This window comes from Jaculus jaculus, chromosome 1 (genome assembly GCF_020740685.1).
Source record: "Jaculus jaculus isolate mJacJac1 chromosome 1, mJacJac1.mat.Y.cur, whole genome shotgun sequence".
NCBI lineage: Eukaryota > Metazoa > Chordata > Mammalia > Rodentia > Dipodidae > Jaculus > Jaculus jaculus.
Window position 1 is genome coordinate 218,379,151 of NC_059102.1, and position 14,529 is coordinate 218,393,679.

General features: G+C 43.9%; 1 protein-coding gene across 1 annotated transcript; it reads right to left on the reverse strand.

Annotated features, from left to right (window-relative positions):
* Positions 1 to 1,608: 1,608 nt before the first annotated feature.
* On the reverse strand, positions 1,609 to 5,436 carry LOC123458126. Its single transcript, XM_045142486.1, is given in 4 exon segments — positions 1,609 to 2,429; positions 2,757 to 2,859; positions 3,368 to 4,782; positions 4,785 to 5,436. Coding segments are annotated over 4 exon segments (2,991 nt in total).
* Positions 5,437 to 14,529: the final 9,093 nt, after the last annotated feature.

A 14,529-nucleotide genomic window follows, 5' to 3' on the forward strand; every position in this document is an offset into this window, starting at 1 on the left:
CCTGGACAGACATATATGGGGGCCATGTTGAGTCGCGTGTGTCCGGTCTGGCTGTCACATCCAGGAAGGGAGGAGGACTCAAGGGGAGAGTGAGAATTTATGGGTGTGGCCTGGGGCAAAAAGTGGTCAGGGGTGCCCCAGGATGAGTCCGCCCCTAAAGCTAGTTTACAAAGGTCTACTTCTAAGATTGGCCAGGGGGTAGATGTTGACAGTTGAGATGTGGAGTTAGCAACATCTGCTTGATTAATGATTTGCCAGGTGTAATTGTACAGTTGATAGGGTGAAGAGGATAGAGAACAAGGCAACAATATAGTTAACAATGTCCAAACCTTAAAAAACTTCATCATGATTGACAGAGACACGGCGAAGACGCAGTTTAAGGGGGTTATCAGTCTTTGTCAGCTGCCAAGGGGGTCAGGTGATGGAACTGGTTTCACATGAGATGCGTGGATCCAGGCAGCTATCCGGTCTATCTTCACAGCGGTGGGTGTCGTCAGGAGTACCGTGAAGGGCCCCTTCCAACGAGGTTCAAGGTTTGAGGGTCGGTGTCGCCTTACGTAGACTGAGTCCCCCAGCTGGTATGAGTGCAGGGCTGGGTCCTTAGCAGGTAGATAGCTCTCTTTCAGTTTTGGCCATAAGTCCTTTTGGAGGATATATAGCGCCTGGAGCCTGTGGTTCAGATCAGAGGAAGAAATTATATCTGGGTTCTGCATTAGCAATATTAAGTGGGGTTGGGACACCAAATAAAATCTCAAAAGGAGTTAGGTTAAACTTGTAAGGGGTGTTGCGAACCCGGAAGAGGGCCCACGGAAGGAGCATCATCCAATCTGTACAGCCAGTCTCTAAGGACAATTTAGTTATGGTCTCTTTTAATATTCTATTCATTCTTTCTACCTTTCCTGAGTTCTGTGGTCTATAAGCACAATGTAATTTCCAATTAATCCCCAAAGTTCTGGCCACCTCCTGACTTACCTGGGCAACAAAGGCAGGACCGTTGTCTGAGCCTATTACCTGAGGTACCCCATATCTGGGGATGATTTCTTCTAAAAGTTTTTTGGTTACCATTGTGGCTGTCTCTTTCTTAGTGGGGTAGGCTTCCACCCATGCAGAGAATGTGTCTATAAAAACTAGAAGATATTTATTCCCATAGCAGGCAGGTTTCAGCTCGGTGAAATCAGTCTCCCAATACGAGCCTGGTCGATCTCCGCGAAGTCTCTTACCAGGGTCCGTCTGGGAGGTCTGGGCATTTACTTTTTGACATGGGATGCATTGTTTTACCAGCTTCTCGACTATTTCTTTAAGTCCTATTATGTGATAATCAGTCTTTTTGAGAGTTTCTATTAATTTTCTAGCTCCAAAATGAGTTAGCCTATGTAGCTGTTGCAGAGTGGATTCTGCTTGTTGTCTAGGTAGGAAATGTTTCCCTTCTTCTGTCTCCCATCTTTGGGTGTCCTTATTAAATTTCTTTTGTATTCTAGTCATATCTTTTAGGTCCTGTTCAGTATATTCTGAAGGCTGTAATTTTGGGAGGCCAATTTCTTTTTCAACTAAGGGGAGCAGATACATTCCTTGAGCAGCCTTTTTGGCCTCTGCATCAGCCATCCTGTTTCATCTTGCCACTAGAGAGTTTCCTTTTTGGTGCCCAGGACATTGGACTATAGCCAGCTTGGCAGGCCGATGCAGGGCATTGAGTAAATCTAAAATTTGTTTGTTTTTGATTTCTTTTCCTGCAGAGGTTAATAATCCTCTCTGCGGGTAGGTGGCACCATGCACATGTGCAGTTGCAAAAGCATACTGGCTGTCTGTATATATGGTAGCCTTTTTCCCTTCTGCCATATTTAAGGCTTGGGTTAGTGCAATTAATTCGGCCTTCTGGGCTGAAGTCCCTTCAGGCAGTTTGTTAGCCCAGATCACCCTGTCTCTGTCAACAATTGCCGCCCCCGCCATCCGCTTACCTTCAAGGAGGTAGCTACTGCCATCAGTGAACCAGGTTACCTTGGCATCCGGTAGTGGCTGGTCCGTCAGATCAGTTCTCGTTCCGGTAACCTCAGCCAAGATGTCCCCACAGCTGTGAATTACTGTGGAGTCGGGATCTGGCCAGAGGGTAGCCCGATTTAGTTGAGTGGGGGGTGCAAACTTGACTCTGTCCGAGTTAAGGAGGAGACTCTGGTAGTGGGTGATTCGGGCATTTGAGAGCCATCGGTCTGGAGGCTGACGGATGACACTGTCCAGTGCATGGGATGCAATGACTGTGACAGTCTGCCCCAGAGTTAATTTATCAGCATCCTTTAAAAGTAAAGCCACGGCGGCAATAATCTTGAGGCAAGGGGGCCACCCAGCGGCCGCAGGATCCAAATTTTTGATAAAGAGGCCAATGGCTTTCTCCAGGGCCCTAGTTTCTGAGTCAGTACCCCTTTTGCAATGCCTTTCTGCTCATGTATATACAAGTAAAATGGCTTCGAGGTGTCAGGAAGGGAGAGAGCAGGTGCCTTTAGGAGGGCATGCTTGATGTTGTCAAAAGCCTGTTGTTGTTCCTCTCCCCATTGGAAAACTGCAGACGTCTTAGTCAAGGGGTAAAGGGGGGCCGCAAGGGCAGCGAACCCCGGTATCCACAGTCTACAAAATCCTGCAGATCTCAGGAATTCCCGTACTTGCCTGGCATTTGCAGGCACTGGGATCCATTCCACAGCCTGTTTACGTGCTTCCGTCAGCCATCTCTGCCCTCCTTCAGAGAATACCCCAAGTAGGTTACTTGCCTTTTGCAGAGTTGGACCTTCTTCGCCGAGGCGCGGTAACCCAGGCAGGCCAGTTTCTCCAATAGTGCCTTTGTCCCCTGTTCACATTCAGTTTGGGTTCCAGCTGCGAGGAGTAAGTCGTGAACGTATTGGAGTAGATTTACCTGGGGGTTTGAGGTTCAGAAGGAAGCCCGGTCCTGGTGAAGTGCCTCGTCAAAGATGGTGGGTGAATTTTTGAATCCTTGGGGCAGCCTAGTCCAAGTCAACTGTCTGGAGATTCCGGAGTCTGGGTCCTTCCATTCAACGGCAAAGATAGGTTCACTTTTTTCATTCAGTGGCAAACAGAAAAAGGCATCTTTCAGGTCCAAGACTGTGTACCAGTCTCGGTCTGGAGGTAGTGAACTCAGGAGGTTATAGGAGTTCGGCACGGTTGGGTGCAGGTCTTCAAACCTCTTGTTAACCTCCCTTTAGTCCTGAACTGGGTGATAGTCATTAGTATTTGGCTTGCGCACTGGTAGCAAAGGGGTATTCCAGGGGGATTGGCACCTTCTTAGGACTCCTAATTCTAAAAGCCTCATTATGTGAGGTTTTATTCCTTCTCTGGCCTCCTGACTCATGGGGTAATGACGTACTGAGACAGGTGTTGTGGAAGCCTTTAGATTAACAATTATTGGTGGTTGATGGGAGGCCAATCCCATCCCGGCAGTTTCAGCCCATGCTCCCGGGACTTTGGTGAGCCATTTCTCAATGTCTGCATTGGTCTGAGGCCTTTCAAATAGCCTATGTTCATCTTCTAATTTCATAGTTAAAACATGGATAATTTCCTCATGTTGGTCCGTCACTTGGGGGCCCTTCTTTGTGAAGGTAATTTGAGCTCCTATTTTTGTTAATAAGTCCCGTCCCAATAAGGGAGCAGGGCAGCCTGGAATCACGAGGAACGAGTGGGATACCCGGCCCAAGCCTAGGTCCACCGTTCTTCGGGTAGTCCATGAAAATTGTTGATTTTCAGTAGCCCCGAGCACCCATGATTTCTTGTTATAAAGGGGTCCTTCTGGTTTCAGTAGGACCGAGTGTTGGGCACAAGTGTCCACTAGGAATTGAATGGGTTTCCCCTCCACCTTCAAGGTTACCCTAGGCTCGGGAAGGGGATCCGAGCCCCGTCCCCCTCATTCATCATCTTCTAGGGTCAGAACCTCTTTTGGTTTCTTTTTGGGGCAGTCCTTAATCCAGTGTCCCATCTCTTTGCAATAGGCACATTGGTCCTTTTCTAATTGGCGCCTGTTGCCCAGGTTTTGCTTCTGCCTAGTATCCCTAGGTCTGTCTGCGTCTCTTTTATTCTGGATTACGGCGGCCAGAATTCTAGTCATGTTTTTCTCATGCCTCTTATCACGTTTATGGTCCCTTTCTTCCTGTTCTTTTGCCCTTCTCTCTTCTTTTTCCTCTTCAGTTTCTCTTTTATTATAAACCTTTTCTGCTTCCTTAACTAAGTCTGACAGAGTATAATGGCTTAACCCATCTAGTCTTTGTAATTTCCTTCTGATATCTGGTGCTGACTGATCTACAAAATACATCAGCACTGAAACTCTTTGTTCCTCTGCCATAGGATCAAAGGGCTTATACCTACGATAGGCCTCCATGAGGCGCTCAAGGAACACAGAGGGGACCTCATTAGGTCCCTGAATGACTTCCCTTACCTTGGCCAAATTGGTAGGGCATCTTGCAGCCCCGCAGAGACCAGCCACCAGAGCCTGGCGATAGATTCGGAGATGCACCCTACCATCAGGGGTGTTGAAGTCCCAGTTGGGTCTGATCAGGGGAAACCCGTAATCTATGACGTTCTGGAGTTGGGTTGGGCGCCTGTCATCACCAGGGATGTTCTTTCTGGCTTCCAACAGGATACGTTCCCTCTCCTCGGTCGTGAAGATGGTCTGGAGTAACTGCTGGCAATCGTCCCATGTGGGCTGATGGGAGAAAACTAGGGATTCCATGAGTGCAGTTAATTTTGAGGGGTCCTCCGAGAAGGGAGGGTGGTTGGCCTTCCAATTAAAAGGTGTGCAGAGGAGAAAGGCCAATATTGTAGGGGTGGCAGAGGTCTCTGAGTTGGGTCATCCCCTGGTCCTAAAGGGGGTGGGGGTCCTATAGCCCTGAGTGGTAGGGCAACGGTAGTATCAGGAGACAGAACTCACCTACTTCGGGTCCCCATGGCTGGGCCCCCCTGTGCCCCTTCTGGTGATGGGGCAGGAGGAGGAGCTGTGGGGTTGTGGGTTGGTGGGTAGGGTGGTGGTGAATCCAGGAGGAGCTCCGTCTGAATTTCCGGGTAAATCTTGTTTTCCTCCCGGGGCGGTCCTGCAACGAGAACTTTTGAACTCCCCGAGGGGCTACTGTTAGTGGGTAGGGGTGGAATCCAGGGCTTCAACCAGGAAGGCAGGTCTTGGACAAGATCCTGCCAAGTAAAAATGTAAGGCATCTGGTCGGGGTGGCCTCCGGGCTCCTGCAAGATGATCCGTTTAACAGCCTGAATAAGATCTGAGTTAAAGGTCCCTCCTTGGGGCCATCCAACATTAAACATAGTCCATTCTCCCTCACATAGAGTTTGCCATTTTCCTTTCTTTATTTCAACAGATAAACTATGAGCTCGGCTCTTAATGTCAGTCCAGTGAGCTAAAGTCAAGTCCAAAGGGGTTGAGATAGTCTGTCCCATGTTAGGAGGGGAATAAAAGAGATAGGAGAACAAAAGGATCTGGAGAACACCGAGAACAAAGAGACAAAGGCGGCCCGATCGCTGCTCAAGTAAAAATGAAACCGAAGCAGATGGCGGCGAGCAGGACCCAGATGATGCTTCCCGACAGAGGCGAACTCGATCCGAGTTCTTCAGATAGGAGACAGAAAAACCTGTCTCCTGGGGGCAATCAGGAGCGTCCTCCAGATTGCTAGGTGGTGGTCCTCAGGCCCGTCAGCCCCAACTCAGAGCACCCAGAGGGAAGGAATCCAGATACTGAAACTGGTTGAAATTGAAAATTTTTCCAGAGGACAGAGATAAAAGTACAGATGTACACAGACAAGACAGGAGGTGCCTCTTACCTCTGAGGGGTCCTAAATGAGGTCTGGGGTCTTGTAGAGTTTCCCGGCCAACGCACCAAATGTGGGGTTCCCAAGAGGGGTCCCTGCTCATGGCTGTCTACACAACCCCAAGAACACTCACACAGGACGCTCTCAATGCAAACCGCAAGAGGTTTATTGAATCCGATGCATCGGGGTTCAACACAGATTCCTCTCGCAGGAGGGGTGAAGAGCCCCTAGCAACGGGTTTGGTCAGCTTATATAGGCTAAAACCACAGGTATGCAGAGTCATAGGGGCTTTCCAGCCGTCGGTCCCTCTGATTGGGTGGGGCCCACGGGGTGGGCTCGTGTCTGGGGGCTTCAGATATGTGTTGACCGTTGATTGGTTGTGTCCCGGTGGGGAGTTATCTTAGTGAGGAACTCGAGTTCCTGGAATTTAGGCATTGTATAAGGCATACAAAAGGTCAGGTTCCTCATGGTATACTTTTTACAAAATGGAGGCAGTTGCAAAATGGCGGTTCTGTGATTCAGTGCAGCAGCAAGCAAGCCATATTACAGAAGCTTAAAAAGGCAGGTTAGCAGAGCAACTAGAAAACAGGGCAGCACAAATAGGGCAACTTTTATCCTTTCAGACAATTAGCTTATAGATTATTGAATTCACTGTTAGTTTGTGATGGGTAATGTTCTTTGCAGACAATCAGCTTACAGAACTAAGTACTCATGGTTAGTGTACAATGGGAAATGTTCTTCACAGAAAATCAGGTTACAGATTTATGAATTCACTCTTAGTATACAATGTGAAATGTGCGTAGCTGACTATCAGGTTATAGAAGTATGAATTATCTGTTAGCTTGCAATGGGAAATATTGTTAGCAGACAATCAGCTTATACACCTTTGAAATCCCTGTTATTTTATAATGGGAAAACTTCTTAGTAGACAATCAATTTATACATCATAAATTCACTGTTTGCTTGCAATGAGAAATGTTCTTAGTAGACCATAAGCTTATAGATCCTTGAACTCACTGCTAGTTTGTACTGGGGAATGTTCTTTGCTGCCAATCAGATTGTAGATCATTGAAATCACTGTTATTGTACAATGGGAAATGTTCTTAGTAGACATTCAGCTTATAGATCATTAAATTCACTGTTTGCTTACATCAAGAACTGTTCTTTGTAGACCATCAGCTTATAGATCATTGAATTCCCTATTAGTTTTCAATGGGTAATGTTCTTTGCAGACCACCATCTTGTAGAACTAGTCATTGTTAGTTTACAATGGGAAATGTTCTTCACAGAAAATCAGTGTATGCAATTATGAATTCTCTGTTAATATACAAAGTGAAATGTGCTTAGCAGACAATCAGTTTTTAGAACTATGAATTTTCTGTTTGTTTGCAATGGCAAATATCTTAGTGGACAATCACTTTACACAACTTTGAAAATCCTGTAATTTTACAATGCAAAATGTCCTTAGTAGACAATCAGCTCAAACATCATTGAATTCACTGTTTTGTTACAATGATAAATGTTCTTAGTAGACAAACAGCTTATAGATCATTGAATTCTCTTACAGTTTGCAATGGGCTATATTCTTTGCAGACAATCAGCTTACAAAACTACGTAGTCATGCTTAGTTTACAATGGGAAATATTCTGCACTGAAAATCAGATTAAAGAATAAAGATTTATTGTTAGTATGCATTGTGAAATGTGCTTAGTAGACTATCAGCTTATAGAAGTATGAATTCTGGGTTAGTTTGCAATGGGAAATATTCTGAGTAGACAGTCAGCTTATAGATCATTGAATTCACTGTTAGCTTGCAATGGGGAATGTTCTTAGTAGTCGTTCACTTTATAGATCATTAAATTCACTGTTTGCTTTCATTGAGAAATGTTTTTAGTAGGCCATGAGATTATAGATCAGTGAATTCCCTATTATTTTGCAAAGGGTAATGTTCTTTGCAGACAATCATGTTATAGAACGAAGCATTCATTGTTACTTTACAATGGGAAATGTTCTTCACAGAAAATCAGTTCATAGATTTTTGAATTCTCTGTTAATAGACCATGTGAAATGTGCTTTGCAGACAATCATCTTATAGAACTGTGAATTCTCTGTTAGCTTGCAATGGTAGGTATTCTTTGTAGACCATCAATTTATACAACTTTGAAATCCCTGTTATTTTACAAAGGAAAATGTTCCTAGTATACAATCAGCTTATAGAAGACAGCAGACAACCAGCGTATAGAAGTATGAATTCTTGGCTAGTTTGCAATTTGAAATATTCTTAGTAGACAATCAGCTTATAGATCATTGAATTCACTGTTAGTTTGCAATGGGGAATGTTCTTGGCAGACAATCAGCTTATTGAAATAAGTAGCCATTGTTAGTTTCCAATGGTAAAGGTTCTTCACAGATAATCATGTTATAGAATTATGAATTCACTGGTAGCATATAATGTGAAATGTGCTTAGCAGACAATCAGCTTATATAAGCACCAATTCTCAGTTAGTTTGCAATTTAATATATTCTTAGTAGACAATCAGCTTATAAATCATTGAATTCTCTGTTAGTTTGCAATGGGGAATGTTCTTTCCAGACAATCATGTTATAGATCTTTGAATTCACTGTTTGCTTACAATGAGAAATGTTCTTAGTAGATAATCAGCTAACAGATCATTGAATTCACTGTTTCCTTACAATGGGAAATTTTCTTTGCAGACAGTCAACTTCTAGAAGAAAGTACTCATGGTTAGTTTACAATGGGAAATGTTTTTCACAGAAAAACAGCTTATGGAATTATGAACCCACTGTTACTGTACAACATGAAATTTGCTTAGCAGACAATCAGATAATGGCAGTATGAATTTTCTGTTAGTTTGCAATGGGAAATATTTTTAGTAGACAATCAGCTTATAGGTCTTTGAATTCACCATTAGTTTGCAATGGGGAATGTTCTCTGCAGACAATCAGCTTATAGATCATCAAATTCACTGTGCGTACAATGAGAAATGTTCTTAGTAGACAATCAGCTTATAGATCATTGAATTCACTATTAGTTTGCAATGTGAAGTGTTCTTTGCAGACAATCAGATTATAGATAATTGAATTCACTGTTTGCTTACAATAAGAAATGTTCTTAGTAGACAATTGGCTTATAGGTCTTTGAATTCACTGTTAGTTGGTATTGGGGAATTTTCTTTGCAGACAATCAGCTTATAGAACTTTGAAGTCCCTGTTATTTTACAATGGGGAATGTTCTTACTAGACAATAAGCTTATGGACTGATGGACTGACGGGCTCCTCTGGCAAGCAGGTACTGCTGAGGGAAGGATCGGATCTGCTGGTTCCTCCCAAGGGTTTAAGGAAGAAGATGAGCATATGACTCAGAAACCTCTATTAGCCACCGGAGTAAACATCTCTGAGTCGGGAGTCTGTTTGATTCAGGAACTCACAGGAACTCACTTTATTGCTATGAGTAGTTGCCTATATCATGTTTTGGACAAAGGCAGGGATTTTAGGATGGGGGCAGAGGTAAGGGCCAAGAGTAAACTGTAACTATTGAAGTGGAAATTTCAACTCCTGAGTGGAAGTAGCAGGCCAGAAGCCATTAGGCATCTTGCTGAGTCCTAGCTGACCAGAGATAGGTCACCAAATTTTAGGTAGGCTCAGGAAATTCTACTAGGCATCCTGCCTGGAACTTTCAGGGCCCAACATCTCCCCATTGTTTTTGTAAGAGCACTAGTCACCATGGCCCCTGTCTTAGGATATCCCCCTCTGGGGATCTTTCCTGTCATTGATCACATGGAGGGGTCATAATGGCAATCAATTTTACCTAGAAACCCCTCGAGAATGGTAGCAACTCTGTTATTATTTCTCTGAAGCTAGGTGAAATCTGTTATCTTAAAGGGAGTGACAATAAGGTGAGTTTCTATGCCAAACAACAGAACAGAGGTGTCTGTGTCCTTGATAAAGTAATCAGCAACCTGGTTGCTTATAGAATAAACTCTGGGAACCCCACCGATTAGGATGTGGACCCATTAGATGGGCTCACCTTCCTGGGCCAACAGTGCAGTGCATAATGTTTCCCCAGAGAAAATGTAGATGGTGATGGGCAAATCAGGATTGAACCTCTTTAGGGTGGCAGCATTTATAGCCTGTTGTACCTTATGAAAAGTTTGCTGATGACATGGGGACAAAATTACCTGAGAGGAGAAGTTAAGATCCTTTAGGAGGTCAAACAAAGGGGACAGCTCTTCAGTAGTTATGGGTATCCAGGCCTCATCCAATTAATTTCTCCCAAGAGCTTCTGGAGTTGAGGCAAGGTGTAAGAATCCTGAATATAAAGTTGTGGTTTAACAGGTGAAACTGTATCTAGGGTAAGGATTGAACCCAAGATCTTAAAGGGAGGCACAGTTTGAACTTTCTCAGGAGCTACTTTAAAGCTGTGAGTATAAAGGATAGTTAGACATTGGTGGGTAAGGTCCTGGAGCATGGAGAAATCTAGGCACTCAAGAATAATATCATCCATATAAATATAAAACAGGGTATTGGGGAGATTGATAAGAGAATAGAAAATGGATGACAGGTAATATTGACAAATCGATGGGCTATTAGCCATGCCCTGAAGTAAGACAGTCCATTCAAATCTCCTATCTGAGCCACAGAAATTAACAGCAGGTACAGAGAATGCAAATTTTTCCATGTCTCCTGGATGGAGAGGGATAGAGAAGAAGCAATCTTTAATGTCAATGATAGTAATATGGTATATATTGGGAATAGCTGAGATCCATGGGAGTCCCCTCTCGGGGGTTCCGAGGGGGGCCATGCATTCATTGATCTTCCTTAAATAATGTAAAATCTCCAGAACCAATTAGGCTTTTTTATGACAAAGACAGGAGAGTTCCAGGGACTAGTGGAGGGACAGATATGTCTGCCCTCCAACTGTTGATCATAAGTATGTGGAGTTGGTGTAACTTAGAAGAAGGGAGAGGCCACTGCTCAACCCATATAGGATCCCCCTGTCTCCACTGGATTTTAAACAGGGTGGGGGAGCTGGGCAGTGGCCCTTAGAATTGGGGTGTTCATTGGAGTAATTGGGATGACATTCCCTCCCTTCCTCAAACTGTTGTTGATTTTTTTTTTTTAATCTAACAAACCATGATAAAAGGCCTTATGGTCAGTAGTGATGAAAGCCTCAGCATCTCCAAGGATGTCTTGCCCCAGTAAGTTAGCAGTGAGCCCTGTCACCACAAGAGGGCAAACTTTTCCCCTGTCCCCACTTGGGTCAGTTCAAGGGAGCCACGTGGCAGTCTCCCAGGAGGTGGGCTGCCCACCAACTCCCAGTAGGAGAGGGCCGGGCACAAGCTGCCAGGAGGGGGCACTTCCTCCTTTCTCAGGACCATTCGGTACACTCCAGTGTCAATGAGAGTTTGAATTTTTTATTGCCAATATTGGGTCTAAGGCCGGGGAATAGGGGGACAGTCAATGGGCTTTGATGGTCTCTTTACCCTTCTTTATTGGGGCTGGGGGGAGCCCCAAGAGGAGTTTAAAGGCTTTCCCTGTATGTCAAAATTTGATTGACACTCCCTAGCCCAATGAAACCCCTTCTTGCATTTAGGGCAGCAGTTGCAAGGCTCATTGGTCATTCCCCCAGAAGGCAGGGGAGGCTTTGTCTTGTTGGGGTACTCCTTTTTAAAGTGGCTCTCTTCTCTGCACTCAAAACATGTTGACTTTTTAGGATTTAACTGTAATGCAGAGATCATAGTAGCCAAACCTCTCTGTTTATTTTCCTGAAGGGTAGCAGCAATGGCCCTAGCCTGATGGGAGATAGTTTCAATGTCCTTGGTGGCTACAATCCATCTACTAATGGAGTTGTCCTTGAGACCCACACAGGTGAGGTGGTGATCAGACATCATACCTTCCCAGACCAACATTTTAGTAAATTGACCCCATAATGCCCCTGGGGGAAATTTTCTTTGGGGACTTTTTTCCACCCTATCCATAAATGTAGCCAAGTTCTCAGATGGTTTTTGAGTAATACTCATAAGGGGGGATTCAGAGGGTCCCTCATCAAGCGTTTTCCATGCTACCAAGCCCAGTGCCCTGACCTGGTCCCTATACAGGTCAGGGATAGCCACCTGTTGAGTTCCCATAGCATATTGATCAGAGGTACTGGAGAGTATCCCAAAAGTTATCAACACAGGGGGTTGTTGACTTTGGTTTTGTTCTGCCTGTGTATGGCACTCATCTTTAAAAAATGTATAGGGGACCTGACAAGACAGCCCTGGCTAGATTTTTCCAATCTTGGGTTGTACAAGGTTGATGGGCAAGTCCCTGTAATAGGGTCTCAGCCCAAGGAGAGTTGAGTCCATCCTCTGAGGCCGCCTTTTTAAGCTCCTTAAAGTCCTGAGCTTCCCACGGATACCAGGCAGCACGGTGAGTGCCCCCAGGATCTAGATTGATGGGAAATAAAAACATAGCTTTATTTTCTGGTGGCTTGGCAGCCAAATATGAAGGAGGGACTGAGGAGATCCAGATAGGGTTAGTTGATGGAGGAGGTGGAGGAGGTCCCCCAGAAGGCCAGAGAGCACTATCAAAGGGATCAAGTGAGGAGTATAAAGATGTACCCTTTTCTGGTTTTTTAAAAGCTGTATCTCCAGGAGGAGTAGCTGGATCAGGCTGTATACTATCTTTTTCCTCTGTCTTTTGTTTATGTTTGGTTGGCCTTGGAGGGAAGCTTGAGTGTTGAGATCATAGGGAGGGCCCATGAGGGGGATATTTGACCCTTCTCCACATGTGCCCAACAAATAAGGGCCTCTACCCTATCCCATGTGCCCCAATCAAAGAGATTTCCTTCCAGGAGCCATGGAACCAGCTTAAGAAGACAACCCCAGGTCTGTCAGGCTGATTATCAGTCAAATTATGCCCTCAACTCTTTAGGAGTCCCATGAGAGATTCTAAGGCAGGATTAGATTTAGAGGTAGACTGTCCCTTATTATAAAGTTGAGAGAGAAATGTCCATAAAATTAGGGCAATAGCAACCCACATACACACGAGTACAACCACAAGGTTCCAAAGATAGGTAAACATGTTGTACAAAAGCCGCAGATGCAGCTTGTCTGCAAACTGAAAGTGAAAGGAAAGAGAAAGAGAATGACGAGATGTCAACAAGTAAGTACAGGTTATAGAAGCAAAGTTTAGTACATTAAATATGAAGATTGCCTTATAACTCATGAGGGTATGCTCAACTGCACATGTACACTGAATACCTCCTCAACGACTACCTCTCATGGGGACATTAATCTGTGGGACTCCAAGAGCCACATGTTAGGCTCCAGATACCTGGCTTCTCCAGAGAGCAGGTTGTGCTGTGGTAAGGACCAGGCCTGCTAGTTCCTCCCTAGGGGTTAAGAAGTAAGATGAACATACAACAACTCAGAAACCTCTCCTACCCACCAGAGAAAAACCACACTGAGTCAGGAGTCTTTTCAAAGCATGAACTCACAGGAACTCGCATTATTGCTATAAGCACTTGCCTATATAATGTTGGGTATGAAGGCAGGAATTTTAGGATGAGGGGAGAGGTAAGGGACAATAGTAAACTCTAACTATTGAAATGGTAATTTCAACTCCTGCATGGAATTAGCAGGCCAGAAGCCATTAGGAGTCTAGTTGGCCAGAGACAGGTTGCCAAACTTTAGGAAGGCTCAGGAAGTTCCACAAGGCCTCACAACTGGGCCTTTCAGGGCCCAACAATGGACTATTAAATTCACAGTTAGCTTACAATGAGAAGTATTGTTAGTAGACAATTAGCTTGCAGATCATTGAATTCACTGTTAGTTTGCCATGAGAAATGTTCTTTGCAGACAATAAGCTTATACACCTTTGAAATCCCTGTTATTTTACAATGGATAATGTTATTAGTAGACAGTTTATAGATTAGTGAACTTACTGTTTGCTTACAATGACAAATGTTCTTAGTAGACAATCAGCTTATAGATCATTGAATTCACTGTTAGTTTGCAAGGGAGAATGTTTGAAGGAGAAAATCAGCATATAGAACTAAGTCGTCATGGCTTGTTTACAATGGGAAATGTTCTTCACAGGTAAGTTATAGAATTGTGAATTCACTCTTAATATACAATTCGAAAGTGCATAGCATACAATCAGCTTATAGAAGTATGAATTCTCTGTTACTTTGCAGTAGGAAATACTCTTAGTAGACAATCACGTTTTACAACTTTGAAATCCCTGTTATTTCACAATAGAAAATGTTCTTAGTAGACAATCAGCTTACAGATCATTGAATTCACTGTTTGTTTGCAATAGGTAATGTTCTTTGCAGACAAACATGTTATAGAACTAAGTAGTCATGGTTAGTTAACAATGGGAAATGTTGTTCACAGAAAATCAGGTTATAGAATTATGAATTCACTGTTAGTATACAATGTGAAATGTGCTTAGCAGAAAATCAGCTTATAGAAGTATGAATTCTCTGTTAGTTTGCAATGGGGAATGTTCTTTCATACAATCAGCTTACATAACTTTGAAATCCTTGATATTTTACAATGGAAAAGATTCTTAGTACATAATCAGCTAACAGATCATTGAATTCACTGTTAGTTTGCAATGGGGAATGTTCTTTGCAGACATTCAGCTTGTAGATTATTGAATTCACTGAAAATGGTCTTATAGACAATTGTCAGGAGCCACAGCTGCTCTTTGACCT